The sequence below is a fragment of the Homalodisca vitripennis genome, chromosome 5 (assembly GCF_021130785.1).
Source record: "Homalodisca vitripennis isolate AUS2020 chromosome 5, UT_GWSS_2.1, whole genome shotgun sequence".
In the NCBI taxonomy this organism is placed as follows: Eukaryota; Metazoa; Arthropoda; class Insecta; order Hemiptera; family Cicadellidae; genus Homalodisca; species Homalodisca vitripennis.
Window position 1 is genome coordinate 52,933,778 of NC_060211.1, and position 21,926 is coordinate 52,955,703.

At 33.3% G+C, this 21,926-nt stretch overlaps 2 protein-coding genes across 6 annotated transcripts in view; both read left to right on the forward strand.

The window, feature by feature from the left end:
* LOC124362201 (putative heat shock 70 kDa protein 7) overlaps positions 1-16,355 on the forward strand; it is a 44,682-nt gene extending 28,327 nt beyond the window's left edge. For all 4 annotated transcript variants that reach the window (XM_046816502.1, XM_046816504.1, XM_046816503.1 and 1 more), the window contains 4 exons: positions 4,097-4,318; positions 10,877-11,022; positions 11,974-12,189; positions 16,153-16,355. In XM_046816502.1, coding sequence (XP_046672458.1) covers positions 4,097-4,318; positions 10,877-11,022; positions 11,974-12,189; positions 16,153-16,353 — 785 coding nt within the window. In that variant the 3' untranslated portion in view covers positions 16,354-16,355. The remainder of the gene's footprint in view (positions 1-4,096; positions 4,319-10,876; positions 11,023-11,973; positions 12,190-16,152) is intronic.
* A 104-nt stretch (positions 16,356-16,459) lies between these two features.
* The window catches only part of LOC124362200, a 31,739-nt gene continuing 26,272 nt past the window's right edge, over positions 16,460-21,926 (forward strand). For both annotated transcript variants that reach the window (XM_046816497.1, XM_046816498.1), the window contains exon 1: positions 16,460-17,105. In XM_046816497.1, coding sequence (XP_046672453.1) covers positions 16,460-17,105 — 646 coding nt within the window. The remainder of the gene's footprint in view (positions 17,106-21,926) is intronic.

The following is a 21,926-nucleotide window of genomic DNA, read 5'->3' on the forward strand; positions in this document are numbered from 1 at the left end:
TCAATATGAAGCAAAACATCATATTCTTACAGTTCAGAGTGTTTGTGAACTACTTATGAATTACAAGATAATACATTAATCTTTATGGAGAAATAAATGTGCTGAATTTATCACCAAATGCAATAAAGTAGGTATGTGACATTTGGTACTTTGTTATTAAACTGAGGCCGTCTATACATAATACGGCTGTTATGAGTATCGAAAAGCAGAAAAAGAAAACATCTCGTAAAAGGGTTAGTATTTTAACGCGTCTGTGAAGTTAGATCACGTCTAGAAAGTATTATATTGTAAAAAACCTACCGTTCGTTAGTGCTTAAAGAATAATTTCTTTCCTATCTGGTTTACGTGACTGTTATAAAATCATTTTTTCCACAGCGAAAAGCATCATCTACTTTAAGGTAGTTTTAGGGACAAAACTTTAGATGTCAAATTTTAATGCTACTATTTGGTGAGCGGTTCTTATCAAAATTCTACAAGTGAGATGTTTTTACAAATCTGATGTAATGTTTTAGATTCTTTCATGACTTAGATATTTTAAAACAATTCTTTAACATTTGTGTGTTTCTGTATGTCCCAAAACTCCAAAAATCGGTAACATTTGTTAATACACTTACACTTAAAATTAAATATTAATTGTTACGAATTAATCTTGACAAGTTTTTTCGACTTTTACACTTCATTAGAATGGTGGGTAGAAACAGGGCCGATTCAGTTTCTTCCTTATTTTGAGACGTTGTTACAAAAATTGTAATTTATTTTAGCACAAAATATGGAACGTTCTACTAAACATTAACACTATTGACATTTTTGCATCAAAATTATATAGTAATGATGTGTTTCCATGACTTTCGTAAAGTCACCTCTTCTAAGGGTTATCCCAAAATAATAGAAACCGGAAGAACACTAAAAATGGGAGTTTAAGTATTAAGTACTTATGAAGCAAGGTTAGTATTAATTTAAAACTGTACTATTATCTCATCATATAGTAATGTGTGGGATTAACTTTCCTGAATTAACTCATACAGCAGCTTTTATCACAATCATGCCAAAACTGCATGACCACTAATGATGGGATTTTAAGTTGTAATAAACACTAACGTAGCACTAACCGTTGGCGCCAATTTCAATGTTGTAGCCAAACAGGAAATAGTTCCATAAAGTTAGCCGTCCCTCCACAGTTCTTTTCTAATAGCTTTAAGTTGAAACGAGCACTGACGATAGGGGTGAAGCACTAACGAGTAAAAAGAACTAACGAGCAGCTATTAACTTTGGTCAAATTGATTAATAATGTTCCATTTGACATTTTATCAAGCCATTATCATATTATATGACTGAAATTTTCATTGGCAAAATTTTTAGGTGTGGTTGTAGATCAAAATCTGAAATGGAGGGATCATTTGTCATACTTGGCTGGCAAGTTAAGCTATCAAAGTTATTGCAGGGTCAGCCGACTATCATACTGTCATAACAGTCTATAAGGCCTATGCATATTCACACTTGTGATTTGGGGTGATGTTTTGGGGAAATTATGTTGAGTCAAACTCAATTTTTACTCATGAAAGGGTCGTAGGGGAACCTTAAACCCAGAGATTCCTGTAAACAAATTTCCATTAAAACCCCTTTTTAATACTTTCTTCAATTTACATATTTGAATTTCTATTTTTTTCTAAAAGATAATGTTATCATATTTCCCAATAATTGTACTGGTTACTCGTTGCGCCATTCTGATTACCAGTATTCAATATATAGACTTAAACTATACGAGGAATGAGCTTATTACTCCGCTATGAAACTGTTCAATGCCCTTAAAATGCATCTGTAGCATGATTGCAGCGTGAGATAGTTTAGAGATTCCCATAGACACCACCTCATAAGCAAGGCATTTCACTCGTTGCCAGAATGTTTAAATGATGGATAATCAGTTCGGTTGTGTTAGATATTTCATATATCTTTTAGTTTGTTTGTGTAATTAGTTCATAGATTTTTAAAGTGCAATGTCATCGTTTGTACCAGTTACTACTTATGTAATGACTAACAATTGATACGTTTACTGAATGTTGTTTAAATGTATTTTTAAACATAAGTGAAGCTAAGAAATAAATAAATTAGTAAAATTGATTATTGATTCTATATTATTAATTTTTGCACACTAATAATAAATATATTTCAGTGCGTCAATACTAATTTGTTCATCGGTTTGTCTAGCTCCTATATGGCTGTACATGTGTAATGTACCAGTTACTTGGTTTGGTTGATGTAACATCATGTCATAAAGCTAAACTTTAAAAACTAATATAAAAATATAAATTACTAGCTGTTTCCCGCGGCTTCGCACGCGTCTCTTAAGCTTTGCCCGTATATTTCTTTGCCTTCAAATAGTGTTTGGCTATTTAATATACGTAACTGTGTCGTAATTGCAGTTTATAATGTGCAGGCGCTTTGATAACTTTTATATCTTGCAGTACAGCCTGGTGGTGAGTTACATCAATGGGCATTGCATATAAACCTTCTACATAGAAAAATAGAAATAAATACAAATTTTCATAGTGATCGGTCGAATAGTTTCTGAGTCTATAAAGGACAAACACACAGACATTCATTTTTATATATTATTATTGATCATTGGTGCAATCTGAATTTAAAATTAGGCAATGACGTCTTCTATGCAACCTGCATTACACTACTGATCAAGCACTTTACAATAAAAATTTTCTAAATTTTAAATGTAAACAAATGTTTCTGCCTCTTTGATGAACTTCAGCTGAAAGTATTAACAGCTGTTAAGTATCAGTTCGCTTTGTATTATGTGTCGTAGCGCAGTCTGTCGGATCCAATATAAAACACTCTAACATCAACAACGATTTATAATAAAAAAATTAATTAAATAAACTATTTAAATTGGACCAAATTTACTCTAGTATGTATGCCTATGTTACTTCCAGGAACGTGTAGAATCACTGTACAAAATTTCACGATGTTTCGTGCATTGGTTCCAGAGTTCTAACGGAACATACAAACAAACATTCGCATTTATATATATATATATACATAAATCAGTTTAATTGAAATTTCTGTAAAAACAGTACGTAGTCCAAAAATCAAATCCCTTTCGCATAAGAATAATTAGCCACCGATGTAACATTATCCATACCAACGTTAAAAACCATTAGCCAGTCCTGTTTTACATGTACACAATCGAAAACATTTAGATAATTGTAACAATGTCAAAGGTATTAATAAGATCCACGAAAATAAAAGAATTCATAGATTAAAAATTAAAAAATGAAACTGCACCCTAACATCAGTACTTCAAGGACGAGTCCGAAAGGTCTTAATTTAAGATAAATTTAATGTTTTCTACTTATTCACAAACATTAATTTCATGGGCCATGAGCTGCTGATCTATTGTATTTATTTGTAATGTTTGTTTCTCTTGTCTGAATACTCGCTTTGTTTTTCTTTTATTAAGGTGGTTTATTATTGAAGAGAACTAACTTGCATAAAATACACAATTATTTAAAAATCCATTCTGAAATAGATTGAAATATTTCAAAAGTTTCATGTTACTGGAGCATTTCTTCAGATAAATGTAAACTGGATAAATATTTACAATGTATATACAAAAGGAAAAGAAATTGGGAATTCCAACAAGAAAAACAAACATGGTAAATAAATAAAATATTTATTTTTCTTGTTTTGAATATTATTTGAGTTTTGAGTTTATTTTTCTTGTTAGAGACTTGTCAGTTCATTATGCAGCTCCTCTCTGTTTAAATATTCTAAAACCATAAATGTTCTGTTAGTTTATACGAGATTTAGTATGCTTAGGCAATCCATAGGGTGGTGAATTGATCAAAGTCTGTTATATTATAATAGTCTTAGGTTGATAATGTTTGTTTGTAGGATATGTGTAACAATAAGTGAAAACCACACTAAACCTCATTTGCAATGTAAAATATTATTACTCGATTGAAGTAAAGAATCGAATAACAAAGTTTCATATTGTGATTTTCACTTATTTACATATTAACCCCCACCATCATGTTGTTTTATGCAATCCGTAACTCATTTGTTCTGATGCTTATGTGGAAACCAGGTCCAGCCACTAAACCAAAAATAGCTTTTGGGATTGACATCGGAACGGCCCGTATCTGTATTTCTGAAGTTAGACGAGCCCGGATATTACAAACCATTAGACGCCTGACTTTCAAATATGAAAATAACCCAGCAAGTCCTGTACGCTTCTCATCTACCAGTATATTGATTGGAGACAAATATAGGTGTAAACTTTTAACTTCAAAAAATGACGAAGTGTGTGGTAAGCCCTATACATGAATAATTCTAAGATCCAATAATATGTTCTAAATAATATAAGAATTATTTCTTAGCTATTGAGAAATGTATTTGAAAATGAATAGTGCAAGCGTTCCTAGAAACTGAGCTGGCAACCATTTTTCCACTCATTCTGAAAATATTTTCCACCCAGACTTTTGTATTTACATATACACCACAGAAATTATAGTACGCGCTCCTATATAACAATAGTATTCAAATATAATGGTATATTTTGATACCTACCGTAATCTGTGCGTAAGATAAATCAAAATAATTAGTAATTTTGTATTTACATATACACCACAGAAATTATAGTACGCGCTCCTATATAACAATAGTATTCAAATATAATGGTATATTCGATACCTACCGTAATCAGTGCGTAAGATAAATCAAAATAATTAGTAATTTTGTATTTACATATACACCACAGAAATTATAGTACGCGCTCCTATATAACAATAGTATTCAAATATAATGGTATATTCGATACCTACCGTAATCTGTGCGTAAGATAAATCAAAATAATTAGTAATTTTGTATTTACATATACACCACAGAAAATATAGTACGCGCTCCTATATAACAATAGTATTCAAATATAATGGTATATTCCATACCTACTGTAATCAGTGCGTAAGATAAATCAAAATAATTAGTAATTTTGTATTTACATATACACCACAGAAATTATAGTACGCGCTCCTATATAACAATAGTATTCAAATATAATGGTATATTCGATACCTACCGTAATCTGTGCATAAGATAAATCAAAATAATTAGTAATTTTGTATTTACATATACACCACAGAAATTATAGTACGCGCTCCTATATAACAATAGTATTCAAATATAATGGTATATTCGATACCTACCGTAATCTGTGCGTAAGATAAATCAAAATAATTAGTAATTTTGTATTTACATATACACCACAGAAATTATAGTACGCGCTCCTATATAAAGATAGTATTCAAATATAATGGTATATTCGATACCTACCGTAATCTGTGCGCAAGATAAATCAAAATAATTAGTAATTTTGTATTTAACCCCAGAGGAGCCAGTTTCGAGTGCTTTACGTGCACAAATACACACTATTTTGTGAAATGTCATTCAATGGAAATTTTAAACAGTACTCTTAATGCTTTAAATTAATGTCATTGACGTCATCACGATCAGTACTCACAGTTTCAAAAACCTGCTCTAAAATATAATATATGCACTTATGTTTAAAATAGTTTAAAATACAGCATTACTTATTTTATACTAATTAAGAATATAAATAGGTATATAAAATATGCATATCTTATTATTGCATGTTACAACAAGTCTTACACTAGCTTATTGAAACCTGGTCCGAAACGCCACTACATAATATTACCCCAGTGTCAGTATCATGTTTCATACATATAAAGTCATAATTAATATTTGTATTAAACTACGATTACAGAAGTATTGGTGCAGCTGTTCCTAGGAGACAAATTTCTTATTATTTACTGTACCAGAAACAACAACAAAACAGTAACAACAGTTGTTTTGTTGTTTGTTGTTGTTTCAGATTTAAGCCATCTAGGGTGGAGCACTAATTCAAAAACAAAGATCACCCTTTTCACAGTGAGCTCTTTTTAAATGATACAATGTATCATTTATTTAAATTTATTAAAAATCAGGGGAGTATTTCCCTGAACGAAAAATTCATTAGTGTAATAATATGTAAAATATAATAAATTGTTAATGTCAGTGTATATTGTAATACCAAACATAAGTTTAATAAATATAACGAGTAACTGTTTTTGCAATCTGAATTAATCTTTTTCATTTTGAATTGTTTATTTCTCTAGAAAGAGTTTATTTTAACAGTTTGCATATATTTTTTTACCATTTCATTTTTTGCAGTTTAATTTCTGTTAAACATGACACGGGCTCACTTAAATCTGGATACATGACATTTTTATACGCGTTAGTCGAGAACACTCCGGCCACGCATCTGAGGATACTTAGACGGGTTTGAGTATACTTACATGCGTCTGGGGATACTTACATGCGTCTGAGGATACTTACATGGATATGAATTCAAAACTGTGTTAAGATAAGGTTATATCGTGGGAATTTAAATAAATAGTATTTTTATTCATTATTTAGCATTGAGACACTAATTCTAAGTGCTGGGAGTGAAATATTTATGGGGTTTAGACAAGACCATATTTATATTAAACTTTAGTTCCATGTTAAAATCAGAACTCAGTCGGCAGTTGAGAACCGTTCCTTCGCGAGGCGTTTGGGATGCTGGCTAACTACAGCTACATTAGATAGCGGTGATAAAAATTAAACAGAATTGACAAAATAGTCCAAACTAGACTGATGAATTTGTGATCCACTGACATGAGCAAAGGCTTAGACGAGTTGTGGGGATATAACAACGATGCGGAAATATAAAACCTTCAAGGCCACATCACACCGGTGTCATCGGTCATCATCCACGCACAGCACTATCGCTGTCATCACTGTCATCACTGTCACTTACACCAAAACTCGGTTGCCTAATACGCTTCTTATACTTTAGTCAACCATAACTTACCTAGGGCTTACGCTGGCATCAAGTAATTTAGTCTGAGTTTCAAAGTAATACAGCTAAAGTGACACATAGGTTAAAGTGCTTTAACATGTTCTGTTTTTATTTTAGCGGCACGTGAGTATACACCAATAAGAAATCTTAACCGTCATAGCTGATGGCAATAATTTATTATAGCAGTCTGATGTTATCTACTGACACTTCGCCTGGGACATTTTTAACTGATCCAGACGTATTTAGATAATATGGTCTTAATTACTCTAATCCTGAACATTGCCTTCTTGACGTAGCAAAGTACCCAAATAATTCTCCTAATAAAAATAATTTCCTTTTAATGGACAATGAGTCTTGGCGCCATCGATGCTGATGACCACGGAAGGTGCTAACCACAACATGAGCTTGACTACAAAGAGAGTCAAGATACAATTACAAACTGATCTAAACAATTAACACTACTTCACCAGAATAGTTAAAACATGTTAAGAACTGAGGTACTTTATAATTGATCTCGTACAGTAACATTAACAAACACAAGAAGTTCTTGGCTTAATAACTTGTACCGTTTTACTGGTACATGAGGGGTTAGCTTTGAAATTTAAAATAAACTTTTGTGAAGGTTTAAAAATAAAAGTAAATCTTCTGAAATAAATAAAGTTAAAACTAAAATAAAACTTCTTAAAAATAATAACTGGAATTAAAATTAAAATAAAAACTTCTTGATGACTTTTAAATTCAAACTTGTAATATATTCTTCACTCCCAAAAGTGTACAAAGTTCTTACAGCTTGTCTTTTATTCAATTTTCAAAATTCAAACATTCACACTCTAATCTGATCTGGAAATTCTTCACTTTAATTTATCTTCAAAATTCAATTTTTATTTTGTTACTAATTTTCTTTACTTTACTTCAAATTATTCTTCAGTGTTAGAGATTTAAAAATCAAATAAATTCTTCAGTGTTAGAGATTTAATAAATCAAAAAATTCTTCAGTGTTAGAGATTTAATAAATCAAAAAATTGCTGAAAGCATCCGCAGGTTCGATGACAATTAGCAAAAATATTTACTCTAAGCACTTTTTAACTACTCTTTACAATCACTTCCGATTAACTGAGACGGAGGTACAGTACGTCTACCTCATCCCACCTCTCAATTTCGTTATCAAACACTGCCATCTGCGATGCGCGCCTCGCCGATAGCAGCCTCTTTTGTACAGTCCAGCCCTTATCATTCATCTGGGCCTACTCCTTCCACCGGTAATCCAGTTACCCCAGAATTATTATTTAATACAATTGGTACAAACTATTACCATACGTAAAATTAAAAATTACAGATACAGTCCTTGGTAGTTTGACATCGTGGCTGAAACTGCCGAATTTTTGTCTAACGGAAGTAAGTGGGTTTCAAAATCAGCCACACATAGAAAACAGGAGAGTGGTACTTGTTTTAAAGTAGTATCCTAAATCATAATTTATTGTAATTGGTATTATATTTCTGTTCAAACGTTTTTAGGGAAGACCTGGTATAACATAATTCCTCCAGTACTTTGACGGTAGCTGGTTCAAAGTGAAGTACAAGAGAAACTTTAGTAACTGTATGTAGTACTACTAACTGTGTTGTTCCGGATCTATACAACCTGCTACTGAATGACTCAGCGAATGTAACACATATTAAGAAATCCTATATAAAACGTCAGGACTTTTATCAAGTAACACATGATGTGCTGTTTTAGTTCTGAATTAACTCAAAAAAATTTTATATAAACATAAGCCTAGGCTGGTGACGTCATCTAAACGGGATTTAATAAATATATCTGCAGATTAACCAAGAAAAAGTTTGGTTTCCGTACCTAGAAACTTCTCTTTCAACAATCTAAAATGAACGAAACTATGAACGGTAAAGGTCTGTTCGTTGTTTAATTTCGGTTGTAATGAAACGAACTCTCTGTCATTCTCTCTCTTTGTTGAGCAACACATAATAGAGAGGTCTTTGATTTGGCTTCGCCTTACTTGAACTGTCATGGCCCTCCACTTTTTATCGAGCAAATGAACAGTCTATGCACTATGTGAGGTCAACCCCGTTTTATTGTCGCCCAATTCACACCCCTACCAGATAATTTTATATTTCTATCCCAAAGCAACAAAGGTATTACCCCCTCCCCCTATACGAGTATTAGAATAAAGTATTGATCTACGAGATCTGTCGCAAAATGAAATGTACTGATTCTCCAAATAATAAATTGATGTTGTAGCCTTTCCTTGATTGGCTGCATGTAAATACTATCTAATAGGATTATGGTAATTTTTTCATACCCACGTTACGTTTTTACAACAGATAAATGTTGAACGATGTGCGATAAAACTCAAAAAGTGTGTTGTGAAACTCAAAAAGTCTGCCACAGAGAAGTTTTATTCTGAGGTTATGAGGCAGTTGTTCTGAATACAAATTCGAAAGGGTATTTAGAAGTCAAAAGAAAACTTTCAAATCGTTTCAAAATTATCGTAGGGATGCCTTCAAGGAGCTTAGATTGCTGACTTTGCCCTGCCTGTATATCCTTGAGGAGGCCTGTACTGCCGATTCAAGAGTGACTTTGGTGACATCAACACAGAACGGCAAATTGGAGTGTTGCCGTCCGAGGTTGTCCTGAGGAAATAAAACAAATGACCATAATCAATTCAAAGGTCAGGTAACACACATATTGGTGTATAGGGTGTTCTACTCGGTTGAGGAGATCATAATGAGCCTCTGGAATGCAATTCAAAACGAATATGATCAATCATGTGTCTCTGATATAAAGTGTATCAAGAACGGCTGACAAGAGTGAATGACATTTGAGTGAATAAAAGAAATTGTGCCTGTGTGAGTGATTGAATAGCAGTTATTAGTAAAGATTTTATGCAATGTATTTTGTACCCAGAAACACAAAATACTGACGTTTGTATGCAATTGTGAAAATTGTTGCCACGAAAAAGATTTATAATTATTATTATTGTCTAACACTAGGTTTTGGAGAAACCACTATATTGAATATTATCAGTTTTAAGTTGCGCATAGCTTTCTAAGAAGATCCATACAATTTTGAAGATAACACTCGTTCAGGAATGCCAACGACATAAAAAACTATGGCAATGTAAAAATGGTGCTAGGTGTGCATGGTAAAACCGCATATTTGGTGATGATGATTGCGGTATAAACTGGATGAAATTGCTACTCATTAAATTGTAATAGATCATTAAATTTCGCCATGCAAGTTTTCAAATATTTTGCCGGAAAACACGATAATGATCCAGCTCGTACGTCGCTCTTATGAACAAATATTCCCATACTTATAAAAAGCCCTACAACACATGTATTTCATTGCGATTTCCGGAATTGAAAGTTCATAGTTTAAAGTCGATATAAAACATACAAAAAAAGTAACCAAGAGCTATGTACAGTTAAGAAAATGACTTTCAGTAAACTATGAATAATGCAAGAAACTTTGTAATTTTTCAAGAATCATATTTCGCAAGAAATAACTTTTAATCCGAACTAAATACAATATGTAATGAAATATAAAATCATTACGCTTACTTTTTGATAAACCATGCATCTATGTTTCTATTATGTTACTTATTTAGCAGTATTTTAAAACATTGCAAGCGCTACATACTCGTAGAGTATCAGAAAGTATAGAATGGTTTATTCATCATGTAGCTTTTCGTACTTAATCAGGATTCAGCTATAACAATATGCGATGAATAAATAAAAGAATTTTTCCATGTTGTCGTTTGAAAACTATAATGAACGTATATTTTTACCACTTTAAGAATAAGTAAAATTAATGAACCTTTTCTAGGATTTTGAAAAAATCCATTCTTAATATCCAACCAATTCTTAGTTTGATGTTATTATATGGTGCCTTGCAGAAATTATTATGTATTCATGTACCTTCTTAATTGCACCTATTCTGACTCATGGTTTCAGGACTGTTAAGGCTAGCAGGACTCAGGTACGACGACTACGTAAGGGAACTCTGCAGGTACTGGCCCTTCACTGTGGTTGATATAGATGGTTGGCCACACATGGAGTGCATGTACAAGAAAAAGAAGTATCATATCAGCCCTGAAAAGGTAATGTTTGTAAAATTCCAATAATATCTTATATTCCTCATATTTGTATACTTAATGATACACTGTGACATATAGCCAGAACGAAGATGAATATTTATTTCACAGAAATGTTATTCTTGCGTCCTGGAAGTTTTTGAACACCACGTTAATTTATAATCTCTCGAAAGAACTGTTTGCATGTAGTTTCATTAACTTTGACCAACTATAGTGAAATAATTAATTTGGAAACGTTATAAAAATTATCTATTATGATAGTAATATAATATACGCATATATGATAGTAATATAATATAATATAATATAGTAATATACGCACCTACTATGAAAGTAATAATAATAGTAATAATGCTGGAATTATAATTAATTGTAATGTAAATTATAGAGAAGTTTAACCAATGAAAATTTAGATAGCTAAATCAAATAATTTCAGAAGATATTCTTATTTTTAGAGCCTAAATTTAATTATGGTTTACCAATAGAAATGAAGAACAATCTATATTGCATCCATAACAAAAAGTATCAATAAATGTTTTTCTCTTTGGCTTATAACGAGCTGGAGCATATTTTTCGAACTTATGAATAACCTTTTTCTAAAAATCAACACCGATTAGTTAAATTGTATATGTGTATATATGTATGTCTATGCAAAGGCTAGATTAAATTCATTTTTATTGAAAATGATTAGTTCCCGCCTTCGAGTCACTTTAATACATTCTTCGAAGGAGTGTATTTATTCTCTTGAATTTATTGGTAACTGATTTATTATTTATTTAAATTTTAACAAACTTGTCTTAAATATAAGTAATTGCTATTTCACGTCTGAACCATAATAATATATGTATTATAATTGTTAGTAGAAAATTAGTTATATTCAAATAAGTTTTTTATAGTTTTAATACAGTATATATGTTCTGCATTAATAAAATGCTCTCACAGTATTTTTTTTTCCAGTTGCTGTACGAAATTCTTAGATACTTTAGACATTACGCAATTGAAGTGAGCGGCGAAGAGGATCCATATTTTGTCATTACAGTCCCGGGATCTTGCACTTACAACCAGAGAAGAGTGGTGAAGAGGGCGGCTAATAGTGCTGGACTGAAGAGCTCCCTGCTCATCAACGACACAACTGCCCTAATGATAGAGAGATGGGCAGGTTTAAAAAGAGGGGTAAGTAGTAGGATAGAAGTACAGTAATAGTATTTTCCTTTTACGGTAGAAAATAAAATTCCTTTACGCATGACATATAGACCTTCTGCCGACTAGCTTGGCTAAATACGAAAACCCCTCATATTCGGATGAAATCGTTTTTCACATTTCTTCAGAGTTGGCCTTAATTATGTTAAACTAGAGGGTTGCTCTCTTGACCTCGGCTTATCGAGGTACTAGCACTGTTGCCAAAGAACAGCTTATTGGAAGCAATGAAAAACAATGATGCATGCTTCCTAACACCACCTCAGCGATATAGCCGAATCAGCTGTTCAAAACACCTTCAATTTTACTCCCCACAGGCGTAATCAAGTAGTAACAGTTCTATAATTCTGATGAAGCTGTATTTCAAGGTGGAAGAGGCAATGTAGAAAAATTAGCAGTACCATTAGCAACAGTATTAGTGGCAGTAATACTAGTGCTTTGTGTGGATGAAGAAAATATCATCAGCATATTCCGCTGGTGAGTTGAATTCACGCCCAGGTGTTCACTAAGAGTTACGGTGCCTACCGGGAATTTGTTAGGCCTATTTTAAAGGAAGCATGACCTATTTTTAGAACAAGTTAGACACACAAGGATGTACTTCGGAAATTTCACTCTCGACAGCAATTGTAACGCAAACGCAGTCGAATTTGGAATACAAGTGATGGGCACTAGAGGTCGCCCCATCCTGAAGGTGGCTGCATAGGTTGGTCCGGATGTTGTGAATTGGGAGAAGATTCCTACATTCCGATAGCCGGGATATGCCTTTACGATCCTTACGATAATGTTTTCGGTAAAACTTTATTGGGTCTGATCGCTTAAGGTCACTAGGTCTAAACTTTAAGTATCGTACTAAGATAAGGTTCAGCCAAAGAGTTCAGATTTTGACAACGCCTACGACATTAAGGTTGGAACATCACCAGGCTCAGCAAAGGCACCCTGACTAAGATTATTGTCAGGGGAAATGACGCTGTCCAACGACCCTTTGCGACTGAGTTACCGAGTTTTAATGAGTAGACTCTGTACTCAGGCAGCTTTACAAGGGACACTTCGGATAGCAAAAGCTTAACGAAATGTCTCCGAACCAGCCATTCTCGTGGTGACTTGGGCTACTCCAAACGACCTGCTCGCGTTTTAAAGGAAGCGGGTATACGCGGGGAATGGTTTGTAAACACGCACCTAAGCTCGAGTACACACGATGAGGGAATGGCAGAATGATGTCTGTTATATTGCAGAGGAATTTGGATCACTAGATTAATTAAATACCTGAGAATGGGTGAAGCTAAAACATGAGAGGGTAAATTCCTACCTTTCCCAGTCTCTCATCGGCCATAGCAAATTTCGAGGCAAGAGGGTTTGATAGCCCTTAGTGTCCTATGGGAATGGCGAGTACGACGACGCCAACCACACGTATTTCTTCTGAAGACGGTGGGAGAGCTTAGGATTGCGATAGGCCAAAATCTTACCGAACAAAGTTCTTTGGAAAATAGTCTCTTGACTAGGAATACTTTTCTGCCTTTGTAGAGGGCTGCTGATAACCAAGAAATTAACCAAAGGTAATTCAGCCCTTGTGTTGCCCAAATGAGGAAAGCGGTCCCGAGAGGGAGTGGTGGGTGTGCCAGTAAGGTTTTTAGTGGGTGTTAGTCTCACTCACGAGGGAAATCTGCTGACGGTGCATTATCATTATCCCCATCCTCACAAAAGACTAGTACTACGACTACTGCTTCTCCACCATATGAGGAAGTTCTAATATATCCTTAACTCTCATCTTACAGCGCTGATGAATGGACTTTAACTCACTAAAGAACCTTTTACCATTAGAAGTTACCCAAAAAGTCGAACCATGGATTCCATTTTCTCCATCAGATAGACAATTCTGATGATTCATTACCTTAACTTGTACTCTTAGTTTTCAGTACCTTTTCTATATATGCAGAGACACCAGTACAGCCTGCTAGTCAGAAACCGTTTCACGAAGTCTGACGAGATTTTTTCAACTAAAAGGTGCCTTGATATTTCTTCTTTCTTCTTCCAACACTCGCAGAAGAAGATTTATTTAGTAGGTATCGTCGTGTTTAGACTCCTCTCAATGGAAATTAGGTTCATGCGTTTTCTATATTTACTATGAGAAACTTGCACAAGATATAATTCCCATGCACCCCTCCATGCACTCCAGCAGATCTTTAAAAGTGGCTTTCCATCGACTTATTGTTACCATCACTTCTCATGATGGGTTCTTGAGCTTTGGTATTAGCTATTACCCTGTTTCCAATATAAATTATTTCTCTTAAACTTAGGTAGATCAATCAGGTGGGTGGTTCTCATACTGGTTAGTAATAAATGTTAACACGGCCTGCGTTACTGACACGAATAGCCAAGACTATCAATATTTTTATTGGATAGCTCACACGTGTAGGTTAACCTTTGCTCCATCTGAAATCTGCTCCAAGACGTGAACTCCGTGTTGAGCTACTTGAGCAAGCTAATCATCTCATATCTTCCAGGTTTACTTGCACCTGCATTCGAGAAAATATGAGAAAAATGTTTACATCCAATCCAACCCATGTATCTATTTAGTGGTGAAAACGTATCCATGGAAACGTACGTTATATTATAACGTATCCAATATTATTGCTGTAGAATATTACAAATACTGCATTTTCACGCAAATCTTTGTCGTATGTTTTATGGCCCTTAGAAATGATACCCAAAAATTAACATTTTAGTAAAATTTGTTCAATCAAAACAGAGTGTCCACAAATTCATGTCACACTTTTAATTGTTTGTAACTACTACATTATTGATTAAATAACTATGAAACAGATACAAATTATGCTCCTTCACTAATTAAAAATGGGAATGTGACGGAGCACATCTCCACTATGATAAAATTGTTCGTGATAAAAAAAGAAACCGCCTGAAAGTTGGATGAGGGTGAAAGCTTGCTCACTCGGTCTTTAGATTTACATTTATGGGACTTGGGATCAAAAGTTGAGTTTGTAGTGAATCAATCCCGTGATTGTGTCAGTTACCCCAGACGACCTGATCAAATTGTCGGGGGAACTCAAAGTTCGTTTGAATGTCTGCTCATGTCAAGCTCAAATAACTGATGTAAAACTGTTTCAAGTACTCTGTAATTCTATGTCAATCTCATTTTATGTTGTATTTTGTAAGTACAGTTATTTACAAGTGTAACATGACTATGTAGACACATTTTATTTAACCATTCCAAATTATCGGACCAAAATATAACAGATTTTAGAGATGATCCCGAATTTTCTACGTTTCCAATGAAATAAGTTAATACACCTTTGAAATATTTCATTTATATTGGAATTAAACTAACATTATGTTAACATGATGTTGTAAAAAGTTGAGCTTTTACATGTTAAAACGACATGGACATATTACATAGATATATTTTGCAAAATTTCCCTACTTCTCGTATATAGTAAATAAAGTATATACAGTATTTAAAAAATATCCAAATGGTGGTATTATAAACATTATTATTGATTGGTACATCATGAAGCACCTCATTTAAAACGTCTTTGAAAAAGAAATGTCTTCTTTATCTAAATCATTATTTAACTATCTGTAACTGGTTTGAGTGAGTTTTACCAAACTGTTTTCCACTATTGCAAATAAAGAAATGTTCTATATATACTAGAAGGTATTACTATATACTGCAAATTAGTACAATTTCTTTGACGTCATTTAATTTTCATCATTGATCGAAGAAACAACGTCTACTAGAGTTTTTATTAATTCTGTATTCCATTTAAAGAAATCTATCTGACTGAGTAGAAATTACTAAAGCAATCCTCGATTTCAGTTTGTGGTATATATGATGTTTTTATATATGTATTTACCTGATTTGAATACGAATTACAAACCATACGCGTTATGCTTAAAATATTTTTAATTTTTTCCATGTTTCAGATATTTGGTCCGGTCGTGGTCGTCGATGTGGGAGGGGGATCCGTCTCCATAACTTCTTTTATGGTTTCTGATAAACGAATAAGAGTCATGTCGAATGTGGGGGACTGTCACTGGGGAGGGGATGACATCGACAACACCATTATTTCTTATTGCCTCGAACAAATAAGGGATATTAAGGGGGGAAAATGTTTCATCCTTTGATGAACAACTTTTGAGAAGGAGATGTATAGCAGCAAAATTGGAATTGTCTACACACGTAAGCACTTTTGTATGTCTACGCGAACATCGAATCGAAATAACCAGAGCGATGTTTGAAAGCTGGAATACTGAGCGGTTCAATCAGTTTTCCAGACTGATAAAACGATGCTTACAAAGAGCAAATCTGGAAAGATTCCAAATATTACGAGTCTTCAAACACGGTGGGTCTTGCCTGATACCAAGACTGAGTCAAATTATTGATGAAGAGCTTACACCAGCAATAAGTGTACTGAGCGATTCAGTCTCCAGAGGGGCAGCCGTCTATGCTGGCATGAGGGCTGGCATAGACGAGAATACAGAGTGGAAAAAAGAACTGGAATTGTACGAACTGACGCCTGTAATTAGCGTAGGATTACATGACACACAAGTGAGGAAGATGGTAGACCGGGCTTACGTGCCTCAGAGCAGATTCAGAGTTTTCAGCTACACGGCCCCTGAAGCCTGTGAGGCTCGACTGAATGTTTACGAACTTGACAACAAGTTTGTGAGGAGGCAAAATTTAATTGGTGGTATTTCTCTTATATTCCCTCAGTCAACCATAAGGAAATCTCTGTCATTGGTTATCTTCACCGTTAGAATGGAAAGCTTTTTAGCGACTATATATTCCGAGACTTTGGATAACAGGTATAGTCGTCTAGATTTATTACAACACTATGGCGATGAAGGGCGGCCCGACCAACGAAACTGGCTTCGAGGTATGAATACTTATGTTCACCATAATATATAAATTTGTGTATGAGCGTGTGAGAGCATATACGTGTACGTGTGTAATTCATACAAATATACGAAACATAACTTTTTATCGATAATTTTTGCTGAAAGTTTTATACTCTTAAATATATAAAAAATAACAATAAACAAATAAAACTATGAAAACAACTACAATTTAGGCCACAGCGTATCATAGCTGTAGGAGTGTAAAAACTCTGAAAAACAGTATCTTTGGAGCACAGTGAAATATGTGTACTAATTCTTTAAAAGTACATCTTATTAGAGTTATGGTATAAAAAGTACCGTATACATGAGCTAGTGCGTTGAACACATTCTAAATGTACGTAGCTACAGTTTCATGTTGCAAGCTGTTACAAGAAAATCAGTGTTGTTTAACAGCATATTTTTGAGAGAAGATACGAAAATATGTATATTAATACTAAACAGGCAAAATCGTTATTTATGTATGATCTATAGCGATATATGTACTATTAGTTATGTGTTAGTTAGTTGTCCACCTGAGGAAAAGAGCAGAGTGCAAATCTCAAAACGTGGTTTTACTGATTTCCGGTATCACTAAACAATGCCAAATGTCTGGAAAATATATTTTTCCTTCCCAATTCTTCACTCTCCTAAAACAAACTTTAAAAAGAGAGCAGGTTATGCTAGGAAGTAATTTTACAGTAAAAACTGAAAATAAGGCAGAGGAAAAGATCAACTCCATCATATAATAGAGCTATGTTTATAAGACCCAATTAACATAGTATAGTTCTGTAACACACTAGTATAAAATCATATTATTGTACAACGTATCTTTACTAAAAGTGTAAAAATATGTACAGATATAATAATGTTAGAGAAGTAAAGGTAAACAACATCATATACTGGATCTATCTATATGTACAGAGCGTAACAATGTTAGACAGGAGAATGTAAACAACACCATATACTATATTTATCTAGACTTTTAACACCTAAATCGTATTCGGCTAGTATAACCCAATAATGTTAGAGAAGTAAAGGTAAACTACATCATATACTGGATCTATCTATATGTACAGAGCGTAACAATGTTAGACAGGAGAATGTAAACAACACCATATACTATATTTATCTAGACTTTTAACACCTAAATCGTATTCGGCTAGTATAACCCAAATATTGTTAGAGAAGTAAAGGTAAACAACATCATATACTGGATCTATCTATATGTACAGAGCGTAACAATGTTAGACAGGAGAATGTAAACAACACCATATACTATATTTATCTAGACTTTTAACACCTAAATCGTATTCGGCTAGTATAACCAAATATTGTTAGAGAGGTAAAGGTAAACTACATCATATACTGGATCTATCTATATGTACAGAGCGTAACAATGTTAGACAGGAGAATGTAAACAACACCATATACTATATTTATCTAGACTTTTAACACCTAAATCGTATTCGGCTAGTATAACCCAATATTGTTAGAGAAGTAAAGGTAAACAACATCATATACTGGATCTATCTATATGTACAGAGCGTAACAATGTTAGACAGGAGAATGTAAACAACACCATATACTATATTTATCTAGACTTTTAACACCTAAATCGTATTCGGCTAGTATAACCCAATATTGTTAGAGAGGTAAAGGTAAACTACATCATATACTGGATCTATCTATATGTACAGAGCGTAACAATGTTAGACAGGAGAATGTAAACAACACCATATACTATATTTATCTAGACTTTTAACACCTAAATCGTATTCGGCTAGTATAAACCCAAATATTGTTAGAGAGGTAAAGGTAAACAACATCATATACTGGATCTATCTATATGTACAGAGCGTAACAATGTTAGACAGGAGAATGTAAACAACACCATATACTATATTTATCTAGACTTTTAACACCTAAATCGTATTCGGCTAGTATAACCAAATATTGTTAGAGAGGTAAAGGTAAACTACATCATATACTGGATCTATCTATATGTACAGAGCGTAACAATGTTAGACAGGAGAATGTAAACAACACCATATACTATATTTATCTAGACTTTTAACACCTAAATCGTATTCGGCTAGTATAACCAAATATTGTTAGAGAGGTAAAGGTAAACTACATCATATACTGGATCTATCTATATGTACAGAGCGTAACAATGTTAGACAGGAGAATGTAAACAACACCATATACTATATTTATCTAGACTTTTAACACCTAAATCGTATTCGGCTAGTATAACCCAATATTGTTAGAGAGGTAAAGGTAAACTACATCATATACTGGATCTATCTATATGTACAGAGCGTAACAATGTTAGACAGGAGAATGTAAACAACACCATATACTATATTTATCTAGACTTTTAACACCTAAATCGTATTCGGCTAGTATAACCAAATATTGTTAGAGAGGTAAAGGTAAACTACATCATATACTGGATCTATCTATATGTACAGAGCGTAACAATGTTAGACAGGAGAATGTAAACAACACCATATACTATATTTATCTAGACTTTTAACACCTAAATCGTATTCGGCTAGTATAACCCAAATATTGTTAGAGAGGTAAAGGTAAACAACATCATATACTGGATCTATCTATATGTACAGAGCGTAACAATGTTAGACAGGAGAATGTAAACAACACCATATACTATATTTATCTAGACTTTTAACACCTAAATCGTATTCGGCTAGTATAACCCAAATATTGTTAGAGAGGTAAAGGTAAACTACATCATATACTGGATCTATCTATATGTACAGAGCGTAACAATGTTAGACAGGAGAATGTAAACAACACCATATACTATATTTATCTAGACTTTTAACACCTAAATCGTATTCGGCTAGTATAACCAAATATTGTTAGAGAGGTAAAGGTAAACAACATCATATACTGGATCTATCTATATGTACAGAGCGTAACAATGTTAGACAGGAGAATGTAAACAACACCATATACTATATTTATCTAGACTTTTAACACCTAAATCGTATTCGGCTAGTATAACCCAAATATTGTTAGAGAGGTAAAGGTAAACAACATCATATACTGGATCTATCTATATGTACAGAGCGTAACAATGTTAGACAGGAGAATGTAAACAACACCATATACTATATTTATCTAGACTTTTAACACCTAAATCGTATTCGGCTAGTATAACCCAATATTGTTAGAGAGGTAAAGGTAAACACTACATCATATACTGGATCTATCTATATGTACAGAGCGTAACAATGTTAGACAGGAGAATGTAAACAACACCATATACTATATTTATCTAGACTTTTAACACCTAAATCGTATTCGGCTAGTATAACCCAATATTGTTAGAGAGGTAAAGGTAAACTACATCATATACTGGATCTATCTATATGTACAGAGCGTAACAATGTTAGACATGAGAATGTAAACAACACCATATACTATATTTATCTAGACTTTTAACACCTAAATCGTATTCGGCTAGTAATAACCCAATAATGTTAGAGAGGTTAAAGGTAAACTACATCATATACTGGATCTATCTATATGTACAGAGCGTAACAATGTTAGACAGGAGAATGTAAACAACACCATATACTATATTTATCTAGACTTTTAACACCTAAATCGTATTCGGCTAGTATAACCCAATATTGTTAGAGAGGTAAAGGTAAACAACATCATATACTGGATCTATCTATATGTACAGAGCGTAACAATGTTAGACAGGAGAATGTAAACAACACCATATACTATATTTATCTAGACTTTTAACACCTAAATCGTATTCGGCTAGTATAACCCAATATTGTTAGAGAGGTAAAGGTAAACAACATCATATACTGGATCTATCTATATGTACAGAGCGTAACAATGTTAGACAGGAGAATGTAAACAACACCATATACTATATTTATCTAGACTTTTAACACCTAAATCGTATTCGGCTAGTATAACCAAATATTGTTAGAGAGGTAAAGGTAAACAACATCATATACTGGATCTATCTATATGTACAGAGCGTAACAATGTTAGACAGGAGAATGTAAACAACACCATATACTATATTTATCTAGACTTTTAACACCTAAATCGTATTCGGCTAGTATAACCCAATATTGTTAGAGAGGTAAAGGTAAACAACATCATATACTGGATCTATCTATATGTACAGAGCGTAACAATGTTAGACAGGAGAATGTAAACAACACCATATACTATATTTATCTAGACTTTTAACACCTAAATCGTATTCGGCTAGTATAACCCAAATATTGTTAGAGAGGTAAAGGTAAACTACATCATATACTGGATCTATCTATATGTACAGAGCGTAACAATGTTAGACAGGAGAATGTAAACAACACCATATACTATATTTATCTAGACTTTTAACACCTAAATCGTATTCGGCTAGTATAACCAAATATTGTTAGAGAGGTAAAGGTAAACTACATCATATACTGGATCTATCTATATGTACAGAGCGTAACAATGTTAGACAGGAGAATGTAAACAACACCATATACTATATTTATCTAGACTTTTAACACCTAAATCGTATTCGGCTAGTATAACCCAATATTGTTAGAGAGGTAAAGGTAAACAACATCATATACTGGATCTATCTATATGTACAGAGCGTAACAATGTTAGACAGGAGAATGTAAACAACACCATATACTATATTTATCTAGACTTTTAACACCTAAATCGTATTCGGCTAGTATAACCCAAATATTGTTAGAGAGGTAAAGGTAAACTACATCATATACTGGATCTATCTATATGTACAGAGCGTAACAATG